At 44.6% G+C, this 15170-nt stretch overlaps 1 protein-coding gene across 2 annotated transcripts in view; it reads right to left on the bottom strand.

Annotated features, from left to right (window-relative positions):
• SALL3 (spalt like transcription factor 3) overlaps nucleotides 1-14948 on the bottom strand; it is a 27204-nt gene extending 12256 nt beyond the window's left edge. For both annotated transcript variants that reach the window (XM_069809223.1, XM_069809224.1), the window contains exon 1: nucleotides 13028-14948. In XM_069809223.1, coding sequence (XP_069665324.1) covers nucleotides 13028-13106 — 79 coding nt within the window. In that variant the 5' untranslated portion in view covers nucleotides 13107-14948. The remainder of the gene's footprint in view (nucleotides 1-13027) is intronic.
• Nucleotides 14949-15170: the final 222 nt, after the last annotated feature.

The following is a 15170-nucleotide window of genomic DNA, read 5'->3' as shown; positions in this document are numbered from 1 at the left end:
TCATGATATCCCAAGCTGCACTCTTATTTTATTTTCATGGATCCTAATTTTTTTTTTTAAACTAGCACCATAATTCAATGTAATGAAAAAATTGTGCAACAAAAAATAAAAAGAAAATAGCCAACAGTTAACAAGTTCTTCTACTGAATTCTGCCTTGATATTAGAATGCTGGTAGTCTAAGTATCCCGTCAGAGCAAGGAATGTAATATGTATCTGTAATGAGGTTGAGCATAGCTAGAAGCAAAGACATAGCTGATTTGTATTGAAGATAGCCATAATAAGCAAATAAAGCGTCCAATCCTGTTTCTACTAAAATGAATGGCAGAAGTTCCATCGACTTTGATGGAGCAGAATTGGGCCAATATCCTCAATATCCTATGCTTAGTACGAACAAAGCTTCATGTAGCTATGAATATCTGGCAATATTACAGAATGCTTAAAAAAAAGAGATTGCCGAGAAATTCAGAACTTACCATTACAACAGAAACAGTTATGAAGAAAAGGTAGTAGTGCAAAATAAAAGGAAAACGTGATCTTGAGATTGTTCCGGTTACTTTTAAAAAAGAGGTTTTTACAGAACATTAACTATAAAATCACTTTTGACAAAATTACATGTCAGTTCTTTCAGTCTTCGCTGAGCTAAAACTCCCTACAGATTTCAGCGGGGAGTTTTGCCTGATAAAGGTGATAAATCTGTGCCCTGAATACTATTTACTGGCCTTGTAGAGCATCTCAAACTTATTATTTCCCTGTACCTTCCAAAACTGTACCTTCCAAAACTGTACCTTCAAAAAACTGTTAAGATGGCACTATATATTTATACATTTATATATCCAGTGCTTGCCACTAGATAAAACAGACATACGTTTTCTATTGAGAAGTGATCACTGAATGTTTTTTCCTAGTTTTAAATATTATTTACACAAAGTTCTACTGTACTTACTAGCTAAAAGGAAAATTCTTCGAGTACCGCTAGATTTTTTCCCTTCCTTTTTTTCCTTTTGGGAGGGTGGAATAAAATGCAACTGAAAACAGTCAAATATTATTTTGGACTTCCACACAAAGTGCTGAAGCTGTTACACTGTCTGGGTTAAGGTCAATAATATATAGCTGTTGCTAGACAATACAAGACTAATCCTTACTGTAAATGCTTTGGTAGAAACTTAACTATCACATTATGTTACAAAAATATCACAGAAGATAACATGATTCACCACAGAAAAAGAGTGTACTGGCCGCAGGTATCCTAAAGCATATGCTGAAAAACCTAAAGCCTTCCCAAAGGAGTAAGTGAAAAAACAGGTTTCCAAACCACATTTTCAGTCCGTACTTCAGCTTTCGCAAAGCGACAGCATGTGGAGTACGGACCAGCAAGGCACCCAACACGCTCGCCTCTCTCCAGAGTCTTTCTGAACTAAGACAACTCAAACAAATCTTTATTTACATTACAGATCTACATTTTTACAGTCTGGGGGCCTGATCCTCTGGTCCTTATTCAGAATCTACTGAGTTCCCAGGTGGGTAGTACCAACCATACACAGAGGAACCACGTTTCTCCTAAGGCCTTCGCTGAGAAGGTTTTCCAGTGCTTATTTCCAAACCTTGGCAAGCTGGGTAAGAGTTGTCTATTATTATTATTATTATTATTATTATCATAGCTACTACTGCTGCTACTACTATGAAGACATGGTTGCAAAAGAGGATTGATTCTAAAAGAAGCTGCAAACTGTGCGGCTCCTCTTCCAGCTTTTTATCTATATATCGCTATTCTTTTGTTTAAGGAGAGCTTTCTCTAAACAAACCTTGCACAAAAGGTTTAAGTAATTAGTGACGGATTCACGCAATGCAGCCATTCAAATATGGCTGTCCTCTGATCTAGAATGAGCTGATCAAACACCAGTAAGCTAATTATTTCAGACACTGTACAGTAATCACCAAGCCCAAGTGTGAACATTTACAATCAAAACAAGTATTATTTTCTGCACTAGAAGACAGTCTCATCATCCATGTATGTCAAAACTAATATGTGCAATGCGTAAGCTTCCAACAGAAACTGAAACTACTGATGCCCACTGCCAGGAGGTATCGATATGGCCCTGTTCAGCATTTCAAGATAATAACCAGCCTAGTGTACTAATTCATAAACTCAAAGAGGGAGCAGTTTGCGTTTGCAATGTAACTTGTGGAAAAGTACAAGTGGCATACAGCAGTATAGGTATTTCTCAGATGATCAGTGCTCAGCTCTGCTCTCAAGGAAATAACTGGCGGGTTTTGTGCTATCTCAGGGCAACCAGGCTTCGTTCACACTGACTGGGGACCTACAGCTCTGTTTTGTATTCCTCCTTCCCTCAACTCCCAAGCCTTAAAAATAGCGAGAATACTTTTCAAATGACTAATCCAAGTACAGTCATCTCATTATCTGTCTTGAAATATCCCAGGACTGCTTTTGAAAAATATTTTAGAGAATAGTGCTAGAGAGTCATTAGGGTTTTTCTCCCCCCGGTCAACTTCAAAGTAGACATACAAAGAACTTCACCACAGTACTTCCCATTTAGGATAAACTATTTTGGCACTTCTGAAGAAATCAGACAAGTTAAATCTCTCTCAAAGCTTCACTTTCTTGGGCTGGTAAGCAAGCAGGTGACACAGATGGCACCGGAGTAAATGCTGCTTTGCTACAGATGACGGTACATCCCCTGCACAGCACAGTGAGGTTCCTAAGACGCTTCGCAGAGTGACAGACTATGGGCTCAATCCAACATCTCCTACTCCAATGAGTACCCTTTACTCACATTAGAAACACCACTGAAATTAATGGGATTGAAAGAGTACGAACTAGTCATGCAAACAGCAGTCTTTGTCGTCTTGCCCCAAACAAGCACTCCGGGGGGGGAAAAGCAAGACTGAAAATAATGACTGATAAATATTTTTATATATATATATATATATATATATATATATATATATATGTATGTCTGTTGGAGAAATGGACATTGCCCCAGTACTTCACAAATTAGGGTTTTAACATCCCTTTCAGTAGTACTTATTAATATGAAAGCACTAAGGTACTGTACTTATTGTTGCTTTTGCAGTGTAAGTCTTCACCGACTTCAACAGGGAATGCAGCTTAAGAGCATATGCCCCCACATGAAAGGGCATTTTTGTTGTTTGTTAAAACTCGGTCACTTTATGAACGACAGAAAGCAATACCAAAATTTTATCATTACTCCTGATGATTAAAAATTTCAGATGTTAAAATATGAAGCTAAAAATTAATTTTTGTTTTCAGTTACAGCATGTACCTATTACAGGAAAACATAGCATTTTTCCACGTTTCCTTATGTTTTATAGCTTGCTTTCACTTTCTGATACACTACAAGGTGATTAAATCCATTAAGCACTGAAGAATTTAATCTTTTTGATTTTTCCTGAAGAGAAACAATCCAATCATTTTTATCGTTACAGTGAGGATGTGGTGCAGTAAAAATTTTCAAGGACTTTGGGGGAATTAATCGAGCACTTGCTTAATCTTATAGACATGGGTTGAATTTTGCAGTTCTTAGTTACACAAAAGGTGTTGAATGGGAGTTTTGTCAAGCGGGCAGGATCTCAGCCACTAATAACCTCTCAGTTATTTTCTTTTTCTCATTAGCAGTCTAACAGCTAACAGACTAATCTGAAGCTGCTACGGGATGCAAGATGAATTACAGCCCATAAAGCTTACCCTCTGAAAACAGGTGAAAAATCGCAGGCAGCATCTCTCAAGCGGTACCCGGGGCGAGCTCCTAAGCAGGTACCGACCAGCGGAGAGAGCGGAGCGCTCTCCCTTTGCATCACCGGGGTTTGGCCCTAAAATTAGAAACTCCAACGAAGGTCTTTTGAGAAAGTCACTTTGGGATGGGGATACCTGAAGCCGCTGAGGTGCCCTGCTGACTCAGCGAAAGGGGGGGTACGAGGGGTTGACGGCGGGAGGTTGGCAAAACCCCTTGCTGAGCGCACCCACCGAACGCCGGAGCAACGCGTGGCTGCGCGGAGGATGGCGTTGGCCTGCTTTTTTGCCGTCCGAGAGGAAGGGAGAGGGCTGAAAGGGGGCCCTGGCTCCTCCAGTCACCGTCAGAAAATGTGTGGAGTTCAGAAAAAAACCGCCACAGCTTCTGACGGCACGCACGCACGCAGGATTCGTAAACCTGGCTTTACCGGTTCTGAATTTTTATCGCAGGCATATGTCTTTCCGCTCCGTGTGAGAGGAAAGCCTCTTGCGTGATGTGCGAGGGAAAATATAACGAATGGAGGCTTCAAAAATGCTGCCACCTACTTTTGTGAAGCAGATGGAAATTAAACATCACATTCTAGTCAGGGTAGTTCTGAAAACGTATGCTTTTTAATAAATGTCCCCTTTCTTAGGGCTAACTGCTCCCAGTCTGGAAAAAGCCCCAGTCGACCCCACTGTGTTTCGTCTTTGCTCCAGAATCTTTTCATTTTGTCTCAACATAAATCACTTCTGGTTCTGCACATGTAAATGACCTGAAAAGCACCTTTTCAATTATATTAAATAAGGACTATTAAAACCAAATGTTCCCTGACAATTCAGTATTTTGTTACCCTGTGTCATAGAATCCTCAAATTATGTATGCTTCATGAGACACTTGGATAAAATCAGGGAAGAGAATCAACATTTGCTAGGCTTTCCTCTATTTCAAATTGCTGATACCTTCCTGAAGCACTCAAACAAAAGTGTCTTGTAAAGGAACCCAACAAAGGTGTGAGTAAAGTATTTTCTGAAGCTTCTTTTTAGACCATAGGCAATAATACAAGTGAAAGCACAGAAAAGTGTTGTATGAATTACTATTATTTCTACATTCAGAGCTGCATAATCGAGACAGTATTTTCTATATGTAGAAATTTCTTTCAGGAAGAAAAAAACCCACTGATCATTCACTGAGCAGCAGGGTACGAACTGTGAAGAAGTTTCAGAAAAAACTGAGTTTGTTAAACATCAGCTGAAGATGAAATGCTAACTATGAAAACAGATGTATAAAATGCTCTCACGTGCAAATCCAATAATCATTTCAAAGTGCAGCTCACAGCATTTTTGTATATTTAAACAAGCAGTATTATAAATAAAACTCTGAGCATAGCGCACCAATACAGGACAATTATTTACTACTCGTATCATCAGGATACACAGACTTCTTTTTTCCCCAAGCACTATTTCAATAGATTAAGAAAATATGGGGGGGGGGGGGAAAAACCACAGAAATTTGTTTTCAAAATTATATTAATTTGGAAACAGTAGCCTTGTAACAACGTATTGATCCTTGAGAAGAACAGTATTACTTTTTCCTTAGCTTTGTCGTCTCTTACAATTGACGGAGCTTTTAAAGAAAGTTTTCTTAAATTGTTAGAACACGTTTATTTTCTTGCAAATTAATTCTTTTTAACTCTTTATGATAGCTTTGAATCCCATAAAGAAAGATGAATTATCACATACTGAGCCCAAGCTGTGAAACAGGAGGAGACAAATAGAGACCCCTACTGTGTTTAACAATGTAGAAGAAATTCCAGACTCAATAGAAAAATTTTCTGTCCTTTTTCTCAGACCACAAAAGCTGTTAGTATGCATTTGAACAGTGGAGGGCACTCTTGCTATGCAAAACCCGGTACTGACCTGGCACACTCGGTTTGATCTATTCAGTAGCCTAAATCTCAGAATTTGTTAAGTAACAGCCACCTGTGGCACAGGCACTAACTGTATTCTGTTTAAAACATTTGCAGCTTCTAATCTGTGCAGTGAAGCACTTCGTTATCTCAAACACTGGCACCTTTCTACATGCATGCAGATGTGGAACAGATGCAAGCTTCACAAATTGTTTGGAATATTTGCGCAAGATATCATATTAAATAAGGCCTGCATTATGTTTTGCAAAATCATATAAACAGTTATTCGGTTGGCTGTTATGGCATGTATACACTGATTTCAGGTCGTGTAGAATCTGTGTACAAATATGCCGATGTTTGTAGGAACTAAGTTTATTTGGAACGCATCAAGTTTTATTAGGAATCCTAAAAAAAAAAAATCGAGGTCAATACTTCTCACACAGCTGATACGAAAAAGACATTGAAAAAAATGAAACAAACCAAATGAACTAGGAGAAAGAAGCAGAACTCTAGATTCTCCACAGCTTTCCTATTTTGAAAAGTATACAATTAACTGCATCTTAAACTATTAACTACATCTTAAACTATGTAACTCAACACCCTGCAGAAGGAAGCTGGCCACTCTCTGAACAACCACACAAACGCTGACAAATTTGTGTTTGGAGGCTCACAGTAACAGAAGCCAATGTGAGGACACAATCCTGCATCTCCTTAAGCATCTCGAAACTGAACTTACAAGTACCGGACTCAATGGCACGACTCCTTTGAGTAAAATTACTCACATGCAGGAGTGCTTGAAAGAGCAAACCCCGAGTGATTCGATGCCAGTTGGGCAGCTCGGTCATTTTGCTCATTTACCATGCCGTATACTGCAGTATCGCACAGGGTAGCGAAGCACGTCAAGATCTAAACGAATCCGTTAGCTTTCATCATTTCCAGCTTTGGGGACATCGCTACATCAACAAAACCATAAAATAAAATTATCAAATGGCACTGGCAGAAGCGGTCTCCTGCAACGCTGAAGAGCGAGTCGGTTTTGATTAACGGCAACAAAAATACCGCAGCACCTGCAGGGTTAATTAAGCAGCTCAAGACGCTGGGCTTCACAAAAGGAAACCTTTTTTCCTCCTTTAAGAACTGTAAACACTTGTGCTGAGCTAGATGGGCATTTGATAAGCTGTATGGCGCGTAGCAAACTCCGAGGGATCTCTAGTTAACACTCAAATTCAGTGTTAACACTTCACAGAACAGTGGTAAGCCGTGCTGCCAAGGTCAACTGCACAGATGTACTAATTGTATTATGAGCTTGACATCTAGTGGCCACCCCTGGCAGGGCAAAGCAGGCAAAGGTTAAATCAGCAAGCCTTGTCAAAGCACTTCTAACTACCCACCCTCAGGGAGAGGCCCGGGGAAGCTTGCTGGCACTCCGCGATCTCCCACCTTTTCCCCGGCTCAGCTCCGGCCAGCAGCACCCACCCGGGACAGCACCCACCCGGGGCAGCACCCACCCACCCACCCGGGGCAGCACCCACCTCCCCACCCTGGCCGGCGGCTCCTGCGAGAGGTCAACAGCCTTCCCCAAGAAGTCGGTGTGCCTAAGTTTGGAAATGTTTCGGGGTTTCTTTTTTCAACCGGTGCTAGGGTCCGGATTTGGTGGGGGGAATGGGAGTAGAGTTTCGGAAGGGCTCACTTTGCCTCCCCCAACTACAGCACGGAAATAGTGAAGACCCCGCTCTTCAGTCCGCTATCTTTTTCGCTTTTCAACTTCGAAGAAACACGGTTTTACAATGTGTTTCATTATGGTTTTCTATCGCCCTTTTAAACAATTCGTTTTCTGGCTTTCCCAATTTTGAAGGGGTTTTCCTTGGTAAGAAGAAATGTACTCTATGTCCAACAGCACCATAACTGAACCAGCTGCTAAAAGTGTGTTTTGGCCTAAATCCCCCCCCCCCCTTTTTTTTTTAATTAATGGAAAACCTTCACTACGTTTAGTGGGGAAATTTTAAGAGGGTAACGGAAACAGGATTTTGGCCCTTTACATTGAAATGTACAATTCAATCAAAATTTACTGCTGAAACTAGATTTACTCATGCTTCCTCTGGAAAAAAATATAGCAAATTACCCTCATTTTATAAATGCAGTATTACGAAAGACATTATTTTTACATGCTTTATTCTGGAAAATGTGTCAGTACTTAACTATTTTAATGTCATGCCAGACCTGGTTTATTATCAGCAAAAGTGATTGACTCATGTCCTGACTGATGGATAGTCAACAGATATGCTTCCCCTGGCTTGGTGGTCAACAAATCAAATGAAGGAAAGATATCCATAAAATTCTCCCAGGACTCAAACTATTTTTTCAAAATGGCACTAATACTCATTATTAATTTGTTTATCTTCAGTCTTTTTTTAAAATGCCACCCATTTTTTGAATTGTAGCTTTTCCTCTTTCTTAGGCAAGGAGAAGTAATTTTCAACAGCTAAATGTGTGCATATTAATAGCTTAATTACACAGAATTTCAACCAACACCTTTCAAAATTTCCTCCCTCCCACTCTGAAAAATGAGCCTAAATGTCTACCTCAGGAGATGGTAAGACTTCCTCAAGATCAGCACCACCAGATAAAATCTGACCCAGTTTTGTCTACTTTCATTGTTGTACATACATCAGCAAATTGGCGGATCGTTGTAGTTTCCTTATGATTCCCAATATTTTCCTACTGCTAACACAGTTCAAACCAGAGTATTTTGAAAATTAGACAAATACAGATGTGACACAGTTTGAATGTTAAGTCTCTACCGTAATAGCAAAACTATTTATATAAAGTTTCAATTGCCATTTCTTACCAAAGGGACAATTTAGAGCAATACTTATTTGGCCTTTATTTTTCAAAACAAAAAGCCTTCTCCTACAGTTGCCTCAGAACAAATATTTGCAAAAATCACTGAAGTTTTATGTTTACTGACAGCTGCCTGTGACTTCTCAAGTTTTGAAGGCAATAGCGTCTAACCGATGTGCAATAACCTCGATTTTGTACATAGGAATGTCCCTCCAAAATGTGGTTTTACCCTCTGTGTATGCAGGTGGAGTGAACCCACTCACACGAAGCTGGCTGCTCCACAGCGAACTGTGTCGTTGCTGTAGCGGAGCATGTGTGTCTGTGTACATACTCCAGAAGAATACCGAGTGCAGCCACAAACTGCTGGAAACTGCACAGCCCAATCCCACTTTCCCAGGATGGAAAAGATCCATTAGTTTAGACTGTGTTCTATGTATTGAAGAGTGGGGGGCGGGGGGGGAAACAGGTCCAATATTTAAAAAAGAAATTGCAAAAGGCACATTAGAAAACTGTCATTACACAGTTCACTACAAGGTATCCCTTCCACCTCAGACTAAACAATGATAGATCTTTGTCAGAAACTTCGCACGAAACAGTCCAAAGCATCATTTGTCATTGCCCTTCCCAGAACCTCACTTGCACACTCTAAGAATCACTTTTCAGCATTACAAAAACCCCCTTTCATTATCCCTACTTTAAAAATACAAATGCTGTATCTGTGGTTTAATATAAAAATTAATCGGAGTTGAAGCATGTGCATGGTATCTGTAATTCTGATTTGTTTGTAATCTGTTGAATTAGGCAAATGTATTAGAAATGTAATTCCAGCTATTACAACGCTTTACATTTTACTGAGAAACTGGGATGACTGTATTCTACAGGCAGCCACTTGAGTCCTGCTGCTGCTGTTTTTAAATTATTTCCATCATATCTTCTAATTTAGTAACCTCAAAGTGTTGTTTTTTTTTTAAATAGGTATCTTTTGTTCACTCTTCTACAGTGCAATTATTCAAGTAATATATCATCACCAGCTGTTTGTTAACACTTGCTTTCAAAATTATTAAAAAATATATTTTTAGCATTTCACTTCCAACAAATAATTTCAACCGCTTTTGAGTGTAAATCTGTAGTTGATGACATTGTTAATTACCTTCAGATTTCCAACAGTTTCTCATCATCATGACACTGCCCTGTTTGAATGCAGTTGTGTTATGCTGTAGCCCAAGCTGGCTATAAAATTATTTGTTCTGACCCTAAAACTTCGGTGGTAACGATAGCACAAAAGTTAGGGTGAGACCAGGCAACTTAAAATCTGGCCTAATCTTTATCTTCCATTCTGCTCCCCAAATTGCCAGGCTTCTCTCTGCTACTGTGAATGTCCCTTCACTCCATGGATTACGTTTACGGGACATTCATTTTTAAATGCTTCACTTAATAAAATCTATTTAGAGGTGATATTAAACACTATTTCATTAAATAAATAATAAGCTTCATTTGCTTAATCTTGTGTTAACAACAGCTTCCACCTTTGAAGATCAACAGCCAAATTAGTGAAAAGGCTACATGCATCAAATAATACTGCTTAAACAGTTTGCTTTCTAAAAACGACAAATATTCTTGCACTGTGCAAACTATTTTTGGCCTGTTGCAAAATACGCCCAGGAACTGTAGCAATATCTTGATTACAGCTGTGAACAGAAACGAAGAACACTGACTTGACAAGAAGTGTTTTAATTCACGAGATTTGGAGCGCTCATTATATCTGGCCTATAAAATTGCTTTCCGTATAGCAATCGTTAGGCTTCCTAATATAACGTGTAAATTATTTACATTACACTAATGTGCACTAGATAGCCCTGTACTCCTGTATCCTGCCTCCACCTTGTTCCCATTTCTCAAATGAAAGTGCAAAACCAACAGCACTACTTTAGCTTGTTAATTGTTAACTATGAAGGGTTTCACTCTATTAATTAAAATATGTTTTAATAAAAGGAAACATAGCACATTTTGATAACAGCCTTCTAAGGCTGAAAAGTATTTACATTGTTGCATTTTAGGGCTGCTGTGAAAGCCGATTTTGTGCTATTCAGGGACCACAATAATAACGCTTTAAAATTCCTCACTGGGATGCAATGTAGTCCTTTTGATGGAAAGACTGTCTTTCTCATTCGGCAGAAATAAATCCATTCATTTGATCATGTAGTCATTGAGGGCAATACAAAACAAACCAAGTGTGAGAAATTCTATGTGATGAAGTAAACAAAACAAAACCCCCCAAAAAAGGGGGAAAAAAAAAAACCATTTCCATGACAAAAAGATTCTTTGTCCTTAATCTACCCACCATATGCAAGCGTTTCTTTTTAGCATATCTCTTGTTCTAATCTCGGGTGACATGGCTACATAGATAAGATTCACAAAACAAAACAAAAACCTAGTTTAACAATTTTTTTCAATTTATTAACTCGCCAGGAGTGTCATAATGAAGTAGTGGGGTTTTATTTTTCTGTATCGAAATGGATTCGGAGCACGCAAAAGTTTATAACGCCAGTGATAAATTCTTAGACCTAGAACCCACCCCAACAGAGACTGGCCTCAACAAATCTTGTTTACCTAATAAAACACTAATTCCCGTCCGCCTGCCTGCATTAATTTCTTTACACGACCACCGCTTCCCAAGGAAAAAAACCGAATTTTGAAAATGCACTGCTTTGCTCCTCCGCTGTGACAGAAGGAAGCGTTTCTCTGTGTGGCTGCTATTGTCGCCAGCCAAGGGGGTTTTCCTGGAGCGGTGGCATTAGCCCCCTTAGCAGCCCTGGACGGTGTGGGACTCCCTCCCTGGCTCCCCAAATACCCTGGGAAGGAGCAGGAGGCTTTACGATTTGCCAGTCTGACAGATGTTTTAACCTGATGAAGTGGAATCACGCTGCCTTAAGCTTCAGGGCTGTAAAGTTCAGCTACAATAGTCAAAATCCTCCTCGGGCTTCAACTTTGCTGCCTCTCTCTCCCCACAGATGCAACTTAAAAGTCATTATAGTTTTGAGGCAGGAGAATGACTTTTTTTCTTTTCCAAGGGAGGGAGAGGGGGGATAAGCACCCGAGCAAGGGGCCTACACAGAAAGCAGAAAACATCGGGGCTCCCACTTGGTTACGCGAGAAACTAAGCAGGCGGTGGGCTCTGTGCAAAGAGGAAAAGAAAAACTTTCAAGTGGAAGCTCTCAACTTAGCCCAGGAAAAGTGAGCATGGGCTGTGGCATGCCTTCGCACGCTGCAATGCCAAGGACTACTAAGGAAAATAAACCAAACCAAAACAAAAAGAAGGAAGACAAAAACCCCCGCAGCCTTCTTCTCGACAAAAAATTACAGCGAAGTGGAAATAAGGAGCCACCACGGCCCAAATCTTTCCACCTTTGGACACTTGTTCGCTACCAGCCTGGGCAACCCAGCTGCATAAAAGCAAGTGTGCCTGTGCCTGCGTGTGGGGAGGGAGCGAAGAATGGCGGATGGGCGAGAAAATAACCTTCCCCACCGCCTGCAGCCGGCGCGACAGGGGCTGGTGGCGGTGGTGGCACTCCGTGTCACCTACTACTGATCGTAATTACAGTCGCAGCAAAGCCAGGAGGCCAAGGGGGGAAGGCAGGGCAAGGGGGGGGGGGGAAGGCAAAAAAGCTGCTGCTCAACCTTCTCGAAAATAATGGAACCAACTCCGCTTGCCCCCACGCACCCGAGCGGCCCTGCCCGCTCCCACCGGGGTCCCCAAGCCACCGTGTGTCCCCCCCCTACCCCGACGGCTGCCGGGGCAAACGGGGACGGACAGACGGACCGACGGGGGGGGGGGGGAGCGGTCGGAGCAGCCCCAAACCTAAGCGGGCTGCGCAGAAACGCGCTTCTCCTTTAGGGGGGGGGCTGTCGGGGGGGGGAAGCCCCTGGCAGCGGCCGCGATGGGGCTGCCCCGGGTTGCCCGGTAGCCCCCGGCCTGCGGGAAGACACCCCCCCCCCCGCCCCCGGAGCCGGCAGCCCCGGGCAGAGCACCCCCGTCCCGTCGTCCCCCCCCCTCCGCAACTTTCCTGCCGGCGGTGCAAGGGGAACACGGAATATGGCTCCTGCCCTCTCCGAGGCTCTGCTGGGGGGGGGGGGGAGGAAAAAAGGGGTACCCCAAAAAATAGAGGGAGAGGAGGAGGAGGCAGGCGCGGCGCCGGGGTGCCGGCTGATGCGGCCGGCCGAGCCCGGGGGAAGGCGGAGGGAGGGCCGAGCCCCGCCGGCGAGCCCGGCCGCGATAAAAGCGCTCGGGAGGCCGGGAGGGAGCTGCTGGGAGGGCTGGTTAGTCAGGGGGTGGGCTGCGAGAAACTTGGCTAAACTGCGAACTTCTCAGTTCCGCTGCCTCTTCCCCCAGCTGCTCGAATTCCCATTCTCCCGCTGCAGAGTAATTGCGCTCCCATGTTCACCATCACCATAAATCCACCTATCTCCGTCCGAAACGCGCTCACAAAAGGAGAGAGAGAAGGAGAAAGAGGCGCCGGGAGCCCTTACCGTGCTCAGAAACTACCTCCGCTTGCAGCTCTTCGTCCGATTTGAGATGCTGGGGTTTCGCTTGCTTTCGACGAGACATGCTGCTAACTGAGCCGTCTTGACTCTGCTTTTTGCAGAGGCATCAGCGACGTGGAGGTGGAAAGGGGGGGAGGAATTGGGAACGAGGGGATGGGGGGCTGGAAAGAACTGTTCGCAAATAAAAGTCGAGTTGCAAAACAAACCGAACAAACAACAACAGAAAAGGCAACCAACCCAACGACACGGGAGGAAAAAAAAAAAAAAAAGAGGGGGGAAAAAAAAAGAAAAAAAAAAAAAAAGCAAAGCTAAGCAGCCAACCAAACTGGGAGTGAGTGGGTGAGCGAGTGGGGGATTAGCCGGGCGGGGTGTGCGCGGTGCGGCGGGGTGTGCGCGGCGGGCTGGGGCGGCTGCGCGGAGCGCGCATGGGGCTCTGTAATTATGATTGTGAATAATGCATGGCGATTAATGGTGCTGGGGGCGAGCGCGGATTGGCGCGGCTCCAGCGGACTCAGGCTGCATATGTAAATGAAGGACGGGGCTCCGCAATTAGCCGCTTCGCTCCGCCAAATGATGCGTCTCCCCGGCACCGGCAGCGCCGCCTGCGAGAGGCACCGACCGCGGCGGCGGCGGCAGCAGCGGCGGCGGCAGCGAAACACACACGCACCACGCAGGAGGGCTCTGTTTTGCACACACTTTACACAACATATGTGCAAGGTTCACTTGTTGGGGGAGGTCACGATCTTCGCTTTGCTGTCGCTCTTTCTTCCTCCCCCCCCTCCGCTCCCCGGCTCTCAGTTTCTTTTGCTTCTGCTCTCTTTTCTGGCTTTTTTTTTTCCCCCCTCCTCCTTTCTTTCTTCACATCACTCTGTGTCCTCTTCTCTCTTGGTCTCTCTTTCCCCAGAAGTTGATCTGCAGGGCATCTGATTTCTGTGTGCCCGTGAGGAATTTCTTCCCAGGAGGAAAAGAAACTTTTGCGGATGCTTTTTCTTTTTTCCCTTTCTTTTTTTTTTTTTTTTCGGGGTGCGTGTGCGTTGCGCCGCTCTTCTTTCCCCTTGCTCTTCACATGCTTGTCTTTAGCTCTTCCTCCAGCCTGTCTCCTTTTCCCTCGCTCTTTCTCTGGCTCCCCTTCCCGGCGGACTTTTGTTCTCTCCTCTCTGGGAAGCGCACGCACACGCAGAAGACCTTGGGCAGTTTTGCCTTTCACCTCTCCTTCCTTCTTCTTTGTCTTGCAGCTTCTTTCTCCAAGCAGAGACTCCCCGTTGGTGGTGGTGGTCACTTCCTGTTGTCCATTGGTAGGAAGTTTTTTTTTTTTTCCTTTCTCCCTCTCTCTCTCAGGTTGTAATGACTTTTTGTGACACCCCTCACCCTTCCCCACCCCCCCCCCCACCCACCCACCCCCCCCGGCTCAGTCGTGTGTCCTGTTAGCTAATGACAGCGGTCTCGCGTGTGCGCCGATGAGCAAGTCCTCGGGCTGCAGCAAATAGTATCGATCCTCTCCCAGATTTGGGGGGGTGGGGGGTGGTGGGGGGGGGGTGGCTGTTGTTGTTGTCGCAGGGGTGATCCCCCCTCCCCTGCCTTGCCTGGCTCGCAGCGGCTCCGGCAGCCGCTCCCAGTTCGCAGCGGTTCCCCCGGTCGATGCCTCCGCTCGGTGCCGAGGAGCGGTGGGGCTCCCGGCGGCCGCTCTTGAATTTCGGGCAGATAAAAACTTTCAAGTTTGGGAGAGGTGCGGGTCACCCGGCAGCTCCTCCTACTCTCCTCCTCCTCCTCCTCCTCCTCCTCCGCCTCCCGTGCCTCGCTGCCGGGGCTGCCGCCGGGGCTGCCCCCCCCCCCAGCCCCGCAGCCCGATCCGCTCCCCGCCGCCTCCGAGCCTCCCTCTCCGCACGCACTTTCCCAACAGCGGCTTTTTCTCCCAGGCGCCCCCCCCCCCTTTTTTTTTTTTTTTTTGTAAAAGTGAGGGGGGGGGGGAAGAGGCAGAGACTTCCCACCCCCCCTCCTTCCCTCACCCCCCCCCCCCCACTTTCCCCTCTATCGCATTACAAGTTGCCGGGGAGCCGGACCGAGCCTCCCCCGCCCCGTCCCCCCCTTTCCCCGGGGGAGGCGGGGGGTTCCGCCGCCGCGCAGCAGC

Source organism: Haliaeetus albicilla, chromosome 21 (genome assembly GCF_947461875.1).
Source record: "Haliaeetus albicilla chromosome 21, bHalAlb1.1, whole genome shotgun sequence".
In the NCBI taxonomy this organism is placed as follows: Eukaryota; Metazoa; Chordata; class Aves; order Accipitriformes; family Accipitridae; genus Haliaeetus; species Haliaeetus albicilla.
Note: the sequence above shows the minus strand (reverse complement) of the source record. Positions and strands in the feature narration are given on the sequence as shown.